The sequence below is a fragment of the Lycorma delicatula genome, chromosome 11, assembly GCF_047948215.1.
Source record: "Lycorma delicatula isolate Av1 chromosome 11, ASM4794821v1, whole genome shotgun sequence".
Lineage (NCBI taxonomy): Eukaryota > Metazoa > Arthropoda > Insecta > Hemiptera > Fulgoridae > Lycorma > Lycorma delicatula.
This window is the reverse complement of record NC_134465.1, coordinates 10,587,551-10,601,236: the sequence shown is the minus strand read 5'-3', so window position 1 is coordinate 10,601,236 and position 13,686 is coordinate 10,587,551. Positions and strand designations below refer to the sequence as shown.

General features: G+C 24.0%; 1 protein-coding gene across 9 annotated transcripts in view; it reads right to left on the bottom strand.

Moving 5' to 3' along the window:
• Window positions 1–13,686, bottom strand: part of up (Troponin T, skeletal muscle) — a 109,209-nt gene that overhangs the window by 43,816 nt on the left and 51,707 nt on the right. For 5 of the 9 annotated variants that reach the window (XM_075378116.1, XM_075378119.1, XM_075378117.1 and 2 more), the window contains exons 2-4: window positions 11,450–11,492; window positions 9,956–9,973; window positions 3,385–3,417 (exon numbers count right to left, since the gene is read on the bottom strand). In XM_075378116.1, the coding sequence (XP_075234231.1) occupies window positions 3,385–3,417; window positions 9,956–9,973; window positions 11,450–11,469 (71 nt within the window). In that variant the 5' untranslated portion in view covers window positions 11,470–11,492. Of the gene's footprint in view, window positions 1–3,384; window positions 3,418–9,954; window positions 9,974–11,449; window positions 11,493–13,686 lie in introns of all 9 variants that reach the window. The other 4 variants (XM_075378122.1, XM_075378124.1, XM_075378121.1 and 1 more) reach the window with 1 other exon arrangement.

Below are 13,686 nucleotides of genomic sequence, written 5' to 3'. Positions count from 1 at the left end.
AAAAACAATATTGAGTATTAAAAATGAAAAAAAATAATTAATATAAAAAATAAATAGTAAAATTTTTAAATTAAAAAAAGGTAATACTTTTATTAAAAAATAAATTCATGCAAAAGAAATTTTTTATAATAAAAAAAATCACATGCAAATTTTTATTTAGGTTAAAAAATGGATTTTTGTAAGGACATATAATGAAGAAAAAATTGTTACTAGAAGAGGTGATGTTAAAAATAAATGCAATTTTATAAAAAAGAAAATTTATGTATATGTTTAATGAATAAATAATTGTATTTTAATGACAGTAATTGGCAAGAAGTGTTGTAATATATTTGATAATATTAATTTCTAAAGTGCATACAGTATAACTTCAACTATTTACCTTGCCTAAAATCAAAATATTATCAAAAAGGAAAATGGAAGAACAGATCCTAATCAACTTTTTTTTAAATAAAAAATTAATAAATAAAAATTAGTTTTTATCGTGTTATCATATGACGTTTTTATCATAAAAAAATTTGGTATTAATATTGTTGCCATTCTTTTCTATGTAAATTACTCATAATAATTCTTGTTAAAAAAAGAACTTTAATCACAGAATACAGAAGAATTAAATAATTCAAAAATTGAAGTAATTTTTTTAGTGAATTTTAATGTAGTGATTGGTTAAAAAAACTAGATTGTATCAATTTGTAGGTAATGAATTACTGGTGATTTTAAAAATAAAAGTATGCATATACATAAATAAAATTTATATGTATATATTGGCTGTTAAAAAATAATAAAATTTTTGTTTTCAATTAATTTGTTGCAGAGCACAATTTGTCTTGAAACAGGTTACTCCATTTAATTGGGTGATACACATGTACAACTTAAAACATCAGCAAAAATTAATTATGTTGGTTGAAAAAGTTTGAAATTCATAAGAATAATGAAAAATCTATGGTAATTGTTTATCAGTCTTTGCAAATTTCTGAAACTGATCATGATTCATTTGGATCTCATGAAATGCTTTAACAATAACAGTTATTTATATTACCAAGACTGATGGATTATACAAAGTGATGAATTGTTGAGGTTATGTGGGTAACATGCAATCTACTGGTAGTAATATCCATCAAATTAATTGTACTGAAAAATGGTTCATGTATGTACATTACTGTATTATGAAATATCGACAAGAATTAAAATTAGTCATAGGTACATATTTTGTTTTATTACTTAAAAAGGGGAAAATATTATGTTAACAAGAATTACCTTTAAATTTGTCTACTGATTTAAATTAGATAAATTATATATAAACACAGGTTTCAAAAAATAACTATTTACAAATAAAAAATATATATATATATGTACATAAAATATTTATTTTATATTGTGTCTTCTAAATGTTGGCAATAAATACTATATATCTGATGAGTAAATAATGACTGAAAAACTAAAAAAAAAAAACAAAAATTAACAAAAAAATCTTATAAAACTGTTATAAAAACATTATATAAATGACTTTAATAATTATAATTAAAACAAAAAACAAAACAAAGGGTTTTTATTGATGTAGTATTTTAGAATCAATAACATAAAAAGATGAGAAGAAGCTTTCGAAAACATTATTAATAAATTAATCGCCTCACACTCAAAAATAAATCCAGTAATAGCCAAAAAAAGTCATATCTAGGAAAAGTCATATTTAATTTTAAAAGCTTATATGATGTATTTATATGTATATTTTAATATATTATTTGGTTGGTCCTTCTGTTACTGCTGAATTAGTTGCGAGACATTTATTTAATAACACATTACATATCAAATACTTATTTATTTCATCATTACTTATTATTTAAAAGAAATTTTAATAGATAAATATACCCCGTAAAGCCAAACTGGTAAATCACCTAAATATTATAAAAATTAGAAATCGTCAAAGTTCACATATAACTAAAAAATTTATCATTAGATCTGCATTTTAATGTTTAAGCAATCATCTTCAATTCATATAAAAAAATAACTTAAAAACCGAATACAAAACAAAACAGATTTGTGAAATAAAATGAGTAAACAAACAAAAATTAACACTTAAGATGCGCTAAAAAACTTTATTTCCATTTAGAGTATGACCGCTGTAGAGAAAATTTAATTGGTGTTTATTATATTATTGGCAATTTTCTTTTCTTTGAATTATTTCTGTCCACAGCTCAGTCATTTATGTATATATTTTTAGTTTTCAGTTTCTTTGTTTTTCAGCAACAAAAGAAGAAAGTTTTGGTAGTACTTCGTGGGTGTTGGTTTTTGTTGTTTCTATTGCACTCAAGTATTTTTTTTGTATTTATGTTTTAATAATAATGATTAAATAAATAATTATTATTTAATTAAATAATTTTTCAATCAACAATATTGTCAGTGGAAGGTAGATCTAGTTTTATAATGCAATAATATGCTGCTGTATGGATCTGAGTAATAGATTGAAATGAAATAAAATTAAAAAAAAGTTACATATTTTTGAGAAGAAATATATGATTGTAAAGGCTGGAAATTTATGTAAGTCGAGAAAATATTTGGAAATATACTTCAATGAAATAGCCAGAAATTTATTCAGAAGACATGAGTTAAATGAATTAGATGGGCAGATCATGTTTTGTGTGGTTCTCTGATAATTTGCCCTTTGTTTTATTTAAAGGATTATCAACTAGGTGGTGATTAATTGGACAACCAAGAAAAAGACAAGCTCCACAATAACTTGATTGTTCTGATTGTGACAGACTACTAGAGAGCTGAGATTAAAATCAAGAACTGATGAAGGCATATTGTGTGGGTGGTGCGTGATATTTGAAGCCCACGATTGCCATAAAATAAGTGAAAAAATGTTATGCATGACTGGAATTCAATCTAGGTTCTCCATATTATATACAGAAGTGTTAAAAACTTTGCCAAGATATAAACTGTGTTGGATTAAAAAGTATAGAGTAAAGTTTAATATTAAAATTGCATAATAAGGATGTTTTCTCCCAGATTATTATTATTATTATTATTATTATTTTATTTTTTACTGACTTGTTTCTCTAATCGGCTATTTTCTAATTGTGTAAATTTACTGTTTATTACTGTCAATAGAACATGACCTGTTAATGTTATAAATACTTTAATTACATTAAATTAGTTTTTTTGTTTTATTTGATACAAAAAGCAATGAAAGCAGTTAAAAATAATGTACTGAACCAACCAATCTGTTGGCAATTACTGGATACAAAAATTAAAAATACAAATCAAAAATTATAATAAAAAACATAAATAAAAAAACAAGTTGATAAAAAATAATGATTTAATAAATAAAATTGAAAAAATTATTACAAAAAATTAAAAAAAAAAAAACGCTTCTTCCAAACTTACTCTTTCTTCTGTACTGGTTCGGGCTCTGGTTGACTATATATAGTATAGTAGTTCAAAACGTACGTAACATAGGATGATTCAGAGAAAAAAACAAGAAAAAACAAACCAATAAAAAATTTCATCAAAAAGAGTTAATTAAAATTAATTTAAAAAAAAATTTGATGAATATGTAGATGTTATAAAATACTTAAAGAGAGGTATCGCCAGGTAATATAATTTTAATTATGTACAATTTAATATGTGCAGAAATTTAAGTACAGAAGGAAAAATATGAAAAAATAAAATTCCGTGTTGGTTAAAATAAATTCGGTGGCATAAAAAATGTATTTTGTGAACAGCGTCCTTTTTGTTACCTGTAGTATTTTAATAATTTTATAAACAGGGGCATGAATGTATGCAAATTTTGAATTTATACAAATTTTAATTATCTAGTAATAATTTTGTAGATTTATGTTATAAATAAATTCAACTTTATTATTATATAGCAATGCACTGATTTTTTTAGGTGTTACATTATTTTTTTAAAAATATAATAGAAACATAAATTACTTTTTGAATTTAGTATATATTATTACTGGGCCATCCATACATTGTCATGCTGCTTTTATTCATTTCTATCTCTCTCCTTCATGACAAATGATTACAGAAAAACAAATCATCTCTATGAAATACATCTTCTACCATCTTAAAAAAGATTAAATTCATTACATTAAACAAAAATTAATTATATATAATAACAAGACATACGTATTATCTTTATTAATATCTTGGGTTAACCCAAGAAATTAATAAAGATAATATTTTTAAGTAAAATACGTCTTATTATATTTAATTTTATCCAATCAAGAGAAAAATAAACTTAAATAAATTACATTTAACTTAATATTTCATATATATAATTTTTTTTTCTTTTTTTATAATATATTATTAAACCATGTATTTAATTGTAGTAAAATGTTTCTGTATGGTATAACAATTACTGAAAAGAAAATTTAAGTTATAGTGTTTTAAAATTATGCTGTTTTTAAATCTTTATTTCCATTATTTATTACGTCTTCTGTAACATACATAATGTACATAATATAGATAATTTATGTACATAATGTATCTTATGGAAATAAATGAAAAGTTAAAAAACCCAGAACTCTAATTTGATATGATATGTTATCAATCCCTGGATTGACTATCAAATAATTTTATGTACACAAAAAACAGATTTAAACTTTTTAAGAAAGTTTCTATTAAACAATTGTATTATCGTATAATCTACTGAAAAAAGATAATTAAATATGAAATATTTTGTATAGAAACATTTTTAATAACATGAAAATGAATTCATTTGATATTAAATAGTATTCAAATTTTATAATTTTTTTTTATTAGAGTAAAACTATGAGAACTATTTTCAAAGTAAAACTATGTACTAAAACAGGTCGGTAAATATACCTCTTAGGTTTTTACTCTTCATTTTTTGATTTGCCTAAATGTTTCTGTGTATAACAGTTAGATAAACAATTCTGGCACTATTTAAGATTATTTAATGTAATATATTTAATGATGTAAGTATATAAAATATAATGTCATTGAAATATAAATAGTTTATATTTTTGACATTATAGAACGTGGTAAATTTAAAACAATATTCTAATTTAATAAAAACATGTTTCAAATCCAGGTATAAAATACAAAATTCATTGTACATTCCCGCATTACAAACTGTTAAATTTTTAGATAAAACTTCCTCCATCCAGCAGCATGACAGTTTATGAGATGCCTCTAAAAAAACTTAAAAAAAAAAATATTTATCAAAGAACTGATAGATATATATTTTATTTGTTTTAAATGTATGTTTGATAATTATATAAGTTTATACTTATTGAGTACAGTCTCATTAAATAAAAAGTTGCAGAAACCTTAAATGTACGTCCAAAAGGTACGGTAAAAAGCGATAATGGACATTTCTATTGTAATGAATAAAATCATGAATATCCAGAGAACGACAATTGTTTATTAATCAAAATAATATTATATAATCCTTTGGAAAGGAAAAATATTATATTTAAATGTAAAAAAGTATCAGTTATGACAAGTTTTGAATCTTGACCAAACTTTAGCACTTCATCATGTGGATACACTAGATATGTCTGTAACAGTCACAACCAGCCTGCATAAATTATTTTAGCTTCTATTTTATTATATGAATATATAGTTATGGCTGATAGTTACAGTTATTGATTCACTCATTAAAAAAGTATTAATTAAAAAAAAAAAAAAAATAGTATAATAATTGTATTTATTTCTTTTGAAGTTTATCTCTGTAATGATAAATCATTTTTTGCCTTTTAAAACCAGCATTTTTAGTTCTCTGGGATTAGATGAGAGTTTTGACAGAATTTTTACCATTGTAAGGCCTTCCTGATGCCATGTTGAAAGATGGAATGTGGTATGGAAATTTGTAGCATGTGAAAAATGCCATGCCTAACAAAGCCATGCCTTTGTCTTTTTGGAGTTAAAAGACAAAAACTTTAGCAATCAGAAAAGACAAAAAATATATTGCAGAGGGCTACTTTGTAATCATCAATCTGTCAGGTTTTTTAAACGAGAATTATTTAGAATTAGATTTTGAATGTATTATCATAATTTAAATCTGGAATTCAGAAACTAAACAGAATCCATTTGCCAAAAAAAGAAAAAAAACAGTGAAAACTAAACCTAGGAAATATTAATAATTAATTTCAACTATCATACCAGTTCTTTATAAATATGTAATTTTATTTAAATTCAAACAGTCATTTAATTTTTCACATCAAGTATGGATATTTATTTTTTCTTTCGAAAATTGTTAAAAACCATCTTATTTATTTGAGTTTTGATAAAAACTGTTAAAAATAATATTTGTGCATATTAAATATTTAAAGAATACCTACCTAATGTTCTTTTCTTAAAAAAAAAAAAAAAAAATTATCAAGGAAAGTATTTAAAAAATGAGTAACAAATTAAAATTGTTTAGAATTATATTAATTTCTACATAAAAATAAATATAAAATGAGTTAGTTATATGTCTAAATGCACTTTTGGATGCAAGGTATAAATAAATAGTAAATTAATGTAAAGAAAGGATTGCAAAACAGGATGAAAAACAAGGGGTATACTAATATAAAAAATATTTTACAGTGCTTTGTAGCAAAAAAATATTTATATGTGTAAAAAAAAATTATGAAAAAATTTTTCTACAAAATATACATATTACTTCACTGTTTATAGCTAATTAGAACAGCTCTTCTGCCTATAGACACTACCTACCTCCTATAAAAAAATGAAAAAATAAAATAAGTTATTAATTAATAAAAAAAAAATTAATTTTAAAAACTATGAAAATAAAACTAAATTAATAAATAATACTGAATGTTAATGTACAAGTTATAGTTTTACTAAAAATTAAATATGTAATCTTATCATGATCTGAAGAAAAGATTGTAATTTGTGTGAGAAAATTTATAACTATTTTGAATAATTTTTAATATAAGTTAAAAGTAATTCTTGATTTATTTTTATCACTTTTTAATGAAGTTATAAAAATATTTTACCTGCACCTGAGCTACCTTTTTCCATACGTTAAAACATCAATAAATGTTCTTGCAGCTTAACAGAGAGTAAAATTTGACTTAGTAATGATTTTTTTATAACTTTCATTATTAAAGATATGTGTTGTCAATTTTTTTTTTAAATTAACATTTTTTTAAAACATAGTTTTCATCAATATAAAAATTCAAACTTATTTTTACAGTGTATCATGATGCAGGATCTGCTTAAAATGTATCCAACCTTATTTTTTTCCTCAGAAAGCAGTTCGAATCAAATAGACTTGAATGAAAATCGCAAATGGTGTAAAAAAATTCTACGTAGCAATAACAGCACAAAATGTTTTCTGTAATATTTACAAGTGTGTAAATACAATAAATAAACATCTATTACTGAGCACATTAGGGAAAATAAATACTAATTTTTAAATATATTAAACAAGTTGATATTACTTGTTAATATTGACTTGATATTAACAAGTAATAATAACATGTTATGTATTTAAATTTATAACTTTTGAAAATTTAAATAACACAATGTAAATTTAAATAGTAAATTTAAAATATAACATTTGAAAAAATATATAATTAAATGCCACTATGAGCTGAAATGTAATGGTAAATAATAAATTTAATTTAAATCATAGATTTTGTTATATTTTTAAATAATTATATATAGTATCAAAACATTAATTTCTTTATCTATAAGGAGGTTCAAATAGCAGCAGAGAAGTTAATTTTACTTTAATATCTTAGTTAGTAAATATATATAGTTTTCAATTTGTTTTTTTTTTTGTTAAAAATTATTTCTGAACAAAAAATATGTAAAAAAAAACAATAAAATAACTATATTGTGCTAATAAAGTGCAATGTGTTTAAACTTTGAAAGGTTTTATATGTAAAAATGCACTGTATTGAAGAGTGTTACATCAAGTTTGATGAACGTTCAGGTGAATAGATAAATAAAAAAATGGCTAATTTCGATATAAAGTTGTCAGCAGAATAAAAGCAAGTTAATAGAATTCTAACAATTTTTTTTTAGTCATTTAGTGAGCGTTATATGACAATTGTGTTTGAGAAAGTAAAACAGATATTAATAAAAAACTCCTTTATTATCTGTATGTACAGTTCATGTGCATAAGATATGAGCCTAGACCTTCTCAATTATACAATTAAAAAGTTCATTAAGATTAAACCAATGTGTATTCCTGAGTGCTAGTCCTAGACTATTAAATCAAACTTGTGGTTTGCTAATTCACTGAACGCCTTACCAGTGATTTCTGGTTATTTCCTTAACTGAAAATGCTGCCTAAAGATTTTAATTTAAGAAGTAAGAGAATTTTCTGAAAAAAGACAACCCCACTAAAAATACTATTCTGAAACAAGACTTTCAAAAATGTTTCAAATTATGAGTTAAGTGTGTAAAATCAAAATGATTGTACATCAGAATGAGATAAAAGTTAGAACCAAATAGCTAGCATATTTTGTTTTAGTATTTTAAGGTTGAATACATTTTGAACAGACTTCTATTTTACAGAGGTGATTTAAAATCAATAAAAAAATTCTTGATTAACTCAGTGACTCCATCTCTGCCATTCAAGTTGATGTGGTTGCAACTAAACTTTTCTTTTATTATTTTTGAATACAGGTTGAATACATTTTGAACAGACTTCTATTTTACAGAGGTGACATAAAATCAATAAAAAAGTTCTTGATTAACTCACTGACTCCATCTCTGCCATTCAAGTTGATGTGGTGGCAACTAAACTTGTCTTTTATTATTTTTTTGTTTAATTCTTTATTACCCCTAATGTTTAAAAATAAAATCCTTCGAACCATATTTGTAATTTGACTTGAAACCATACTTGACAGTAGTAGAAATGTAATCATCATTCATTGCTGTTAGTGACTACCCAGTGAATATAAGATAAACAATTTCTTCGCATACTTCACAACTTTTAAATTTTCATGTAAATAATGTCATATTTTTTTAAATATATTAGATTTTAAATTTTATGTCTTTTAAAAGCAGCTTGTTTGTTAATTTGCATGCTGCTAAGTATAATGATATAATGCTTTTTATTGAGAAAAACGTTTTAAAAAATTATTGAAAAACAAATTTTCAATTTTTCTAGTATTATCTAAAATAAACACTTGGTTGAACATTATTCAACGGATGTCACCAAGTCGTATAAAACAGGATTAAATTAATATATTTTCAATTTAAATATTTGAAATTCAAATATGAATTATTGTAAAGTTGGTAATAAAATAATGTTATTTTGGTGGCGAAACTTATTAACTTTGCTCTGAAGTTAATAGAATGCTTGACATCAATGAAATTAAAATATTTTTCATGAAAAATTGACTGCTAAATTAATTAAACTTTTGTGTATTATTTTTGTATTTAATTAAAAAGTTTTTGTTAGCCATCCATCTCTTCAGAGAAGACATAACTCAAAAGTTAATTCTATTATAGGAATTATAATCTGACTCTTCATTTTTGTAACCAATAAGTTAGCTTTTTTCTTACTTTTTTTATTTATATAAATAATTTTTCTATTATTAAACTGACTCTAAGGTCACTTTTTCACATATAAATTTGGCTGGCTAACTTAAAAACTGAATGTTCTAATATTCCCTTTAAGGTAAAAATGTTTAAATTGTTGATTATATTTTTTAGGTTTAAATAATAACACTTCATGATTTTATTTATAGATAAATTATATTATATACATTTTTATATCCAATAGTTCAGATGAACTAATTGTTTTTTCTTAAAGATAAATCAGGTGACTATTATTATATGAATAATTATACATTGTATTATCACAATATCGTAATTAATGATATAAGCATTAATGAGAGAATCTATAATAATATATTTATTTTACCATTCTTAGTAAAATAGTTTCATTATTACTAAAGTTACTATAAAGTTTATTAATATAAATAAATAATTTCAAATAATTAATGATATTTGTACTTACGTCTCCTCTTCAGATTCCCTGAAACATAAGACAAAATCTGTTTCATTTATTCTTTATATAACTTGAAAAAAATTAATTTTTTTTTCTAGATCCTCAGTAATTCACAATAATTATTATGAAGACATTCTTAATTAACTGAAAGTAGAGGGTTTCTTTTTCTAAAGACAAATAGGAAAGGAGAGAAATTTATGGCAGAATCTTGTAAAGAGATGAATTTGGTTGCATCCAAGTTTAATTGATTTAGTACTAAAAGTATATGTAGAGAGGTTAAAAGCTGTAATAATATATATATATATATATATAAATGTTTATATATATAAATGTTTATATATAAAGTATTTATTATATAATTTATTTATACATTATGTATAAAGTAGAAGTTAAACAATTTTCAGAACTCCTAAGTATGCAATGTATCTGTTAGGTTTCTTAACCAAAAACTTATAATTAATTCTAATTCCACATCATAGTGTTTTCTTCATTATAATTTAATTTTTAATACTCTAAAGTATCATTAGATTTTAAAGGATTGTTGTAATATTACAGAAAATATTAGTTGTATATGTGTTAAATATTGTTCGTATTTTATGATTGTGATGGATAAATGTGTAAGAAATGTTAAGATTTCTCTTTCTTAGTTGTAAACTAAGATTTCTCAGACTTCAAATGCTATCAAAATTCTCTATGTAGTTTTGAATGTTCTTAAGTAAATATTATCAAGTTGTAGCATATGATTTCTGCATGATAATAGAAATACCAAAGTTGTCAAAAGAAAAAAAACATAATTTTATTATATTAGAACACGTTTAATTAAACAGTTTACAAATTTTGATTATTAAAGAGTTTATTCTTTTTTCACTGTAAATTATAGCAAATTGATTTTTGTAATAGGAATCATACCATATTATTTGGTAAAATTCCAGTTAAAACCTATTGCTAACATATATACAAACTGTATTCTTGGAGTATTCTTGACAGATTCCAGTTTGCTGGTTTTAAAAATTGGATTGTGTAAAAATTTAATTTTCATATTCAAGTTCTGTATTATAATTAATGATAATTGTAACGTAAAATGTAGAATACTTGTCACATAAATATATTAACATTTTTATCTGATATTTCTACCTCACAACTTTTAATTACAATTTTATGACTTAGTTTCATACTATCTGTTCAATATTACTGAGAGTATTTTATTACATATAATTAAAATACAAATTTCACTGATAATTTAGTATTAAAATCAAATCAAAACCTTTATTTGTAAATAGAACAGTACATGAATATGGGTCGTCACATCAGCTATCATAAGAACTGATGATGCTAACTACAAACCTAGTTTGGTAAGTAATTATTACCAAATTAATTGTTAGTGTTTTTAACTCTTTAATTTAACTTATGGATTGACTCAATCTTATGGATTGTGTACATACACACAGACACAAACATGTATACTCATTCATGTGTAGTAATATATTTTTATGATGTACTTACGAATACTCCTCGTCCGACATGATTACTTCTTAATAAGGGAAGGCTGAAACAAATAATATTGATTTAAAAAAAAATGTTAATAGTGTTTATTAAAATATATAAAATGTTACATGATAAAGATTTTCATCTTGTCATTTGTATTTCTGAAATAAGATAAAGTTCAAACAGTTTGTTACTACGTACATATGCTAAAACAGTCTTTTAAATGTAATGATTGAGATGTTGTAGCATAATGTATACAGTTATATTATTTTACTAGTAATGATTCCATGATTCCTTTGAATTGTTTGTTGACAAAAATTTGTTTAAATCTTACTCTGTATATTTACCTGGCATAATTAGTTACCTAACAACCTATCTTCACTATAGTGTTTGTTAGTATTAAACATCAGTCATTAAGTTTAGGTTGAACATAAACTACTCTGGAGAGTCCTTTACATGTGTGTTTGTATGCGCTTCATGTAATAATTCATTTAGGCTGATTTTGTTATATTCTTAGGTGGATGTTTATGATAACATTTTTATGTCAATATGAAATCTCTCTGACCATTATTTTCAAAGTCGAAGTGTAAAGACACAAATGCTTGGTAGTTCTGCCTTAAATTCTGTTGATACATCAGTATCAACAGAATTTAAGCCATTCCTTTTTAATTCCCTCTGCTATACTACTATCAAGTAGTACTACTACTACTAAACGATATACCTACTATAACTACTGCTATCAAGTAGTAGTTATATACTACTATCAAGTAGTATAGCAGAGGGAATATTTTATCATGATAGAAGTAATGGATACTTTTAAATGGATTTGAATACTAGACTGTGGATACCAGTGTTCTTTGGTGGTTGGGTTTCAATTAACCACACATCTCAGGAATGGTCGACCGAGACTGTACAAGACTACACTTCATTTACATTCTTACACATCCTCATTCATCCTCTGAAGTAATATCTTACGGTGGTTCCAGAGGCTAAATAGTAAAAGAGAAAGGAGTAGTAAATAGCAGGAAACCAGTTCCCAGTGCAGTAATCCATCTCCATCTTGTGTATCAATTGAGTTTTCTAATCTGTGATGAGTAATAATTCATGTTGTTAAACATTTTTATTATCAAAAAGGTAAAATTTTGTTTTGTAAAAATTGCCTACAGGCGTATAAAATATTTTCAGAGCTTAAAACTATTCAATACAAAAATAAATATAATAAACATTTTTAACTAAATTTTATGAATTAGCTTTGAGAAAGTTAATTTTAAAATTTAGCTCTTATAAGAAGTAATTATTTTTCAATAAATAATTTTTTTAAATCACTAAAGGAAAAATGCTCGAGGACTATTTACTAAAAGTAAAAATTTAACCCTAGATGTACATTACAATTTTTAAACAATCATCTTAAAAACAGAGGAATTGGTTTAAAAATAAATATAAGTATAAAAATATTTAAAATAAATATTAACAAAATAATAATAATAATTAATATACAATAATTTAAATAAGCTACAAAAAAAGTAGTCCCAACTGTATTTTGATCAGTCCAAGTGGGCCAAAATGTAAATAAACAGTTTTTATCTTTCCAAAACTTTTGACTTTGACTATCATACTCAATATTGCATTAGTAGGTGTATCAATCTATATATAGTGATACTGTATGATTTTAATCAAAAGTTTTTCTGTGTTTCTTTTCATTATTTCCTTTTTTACAAATTTTATATTGTATTGTTTTTTATTTTATTATTACTATCTCAGAATTAGATATCTAGATAGGGAATCTTGGAGAGTTGCATCAAACCAGTCAAATGACTGAAGACAAAAAAAAAAAAATCTCAGAATTACTTTTATACTTTTTAACCTGGAAAATGAGGTGGATGAAATACTAGGTAAAAGGTGTCTGACTCTTGCCATAAATCATACCTGAAGCCAGCTGATCTAGAAGCCAATATGTTAACCGCTATATAAATTGATCAACTTTTACATCTTTGCTTACTCGAAGCATGATGGCTGGAATGGGACTCCGTGACTAAGGGAAGATCCTTGTATAAGTTTATACAGGATTTGGGAGAATGGTATGCCTCAGGCTTGTTTTTAAGGGCAACAAGTGCCCATCAACTATGATAATTTGAACCAGTATCCGTTTCGATTCCGCCTGGCAGCTGATGAGCTGTGCGTCTGTGGGGAGGTCCAGTCAAATGAATACCTGATGTTTGACTGCCCTGCTCTTGGGCGCGCTAGAGACTGGGCCA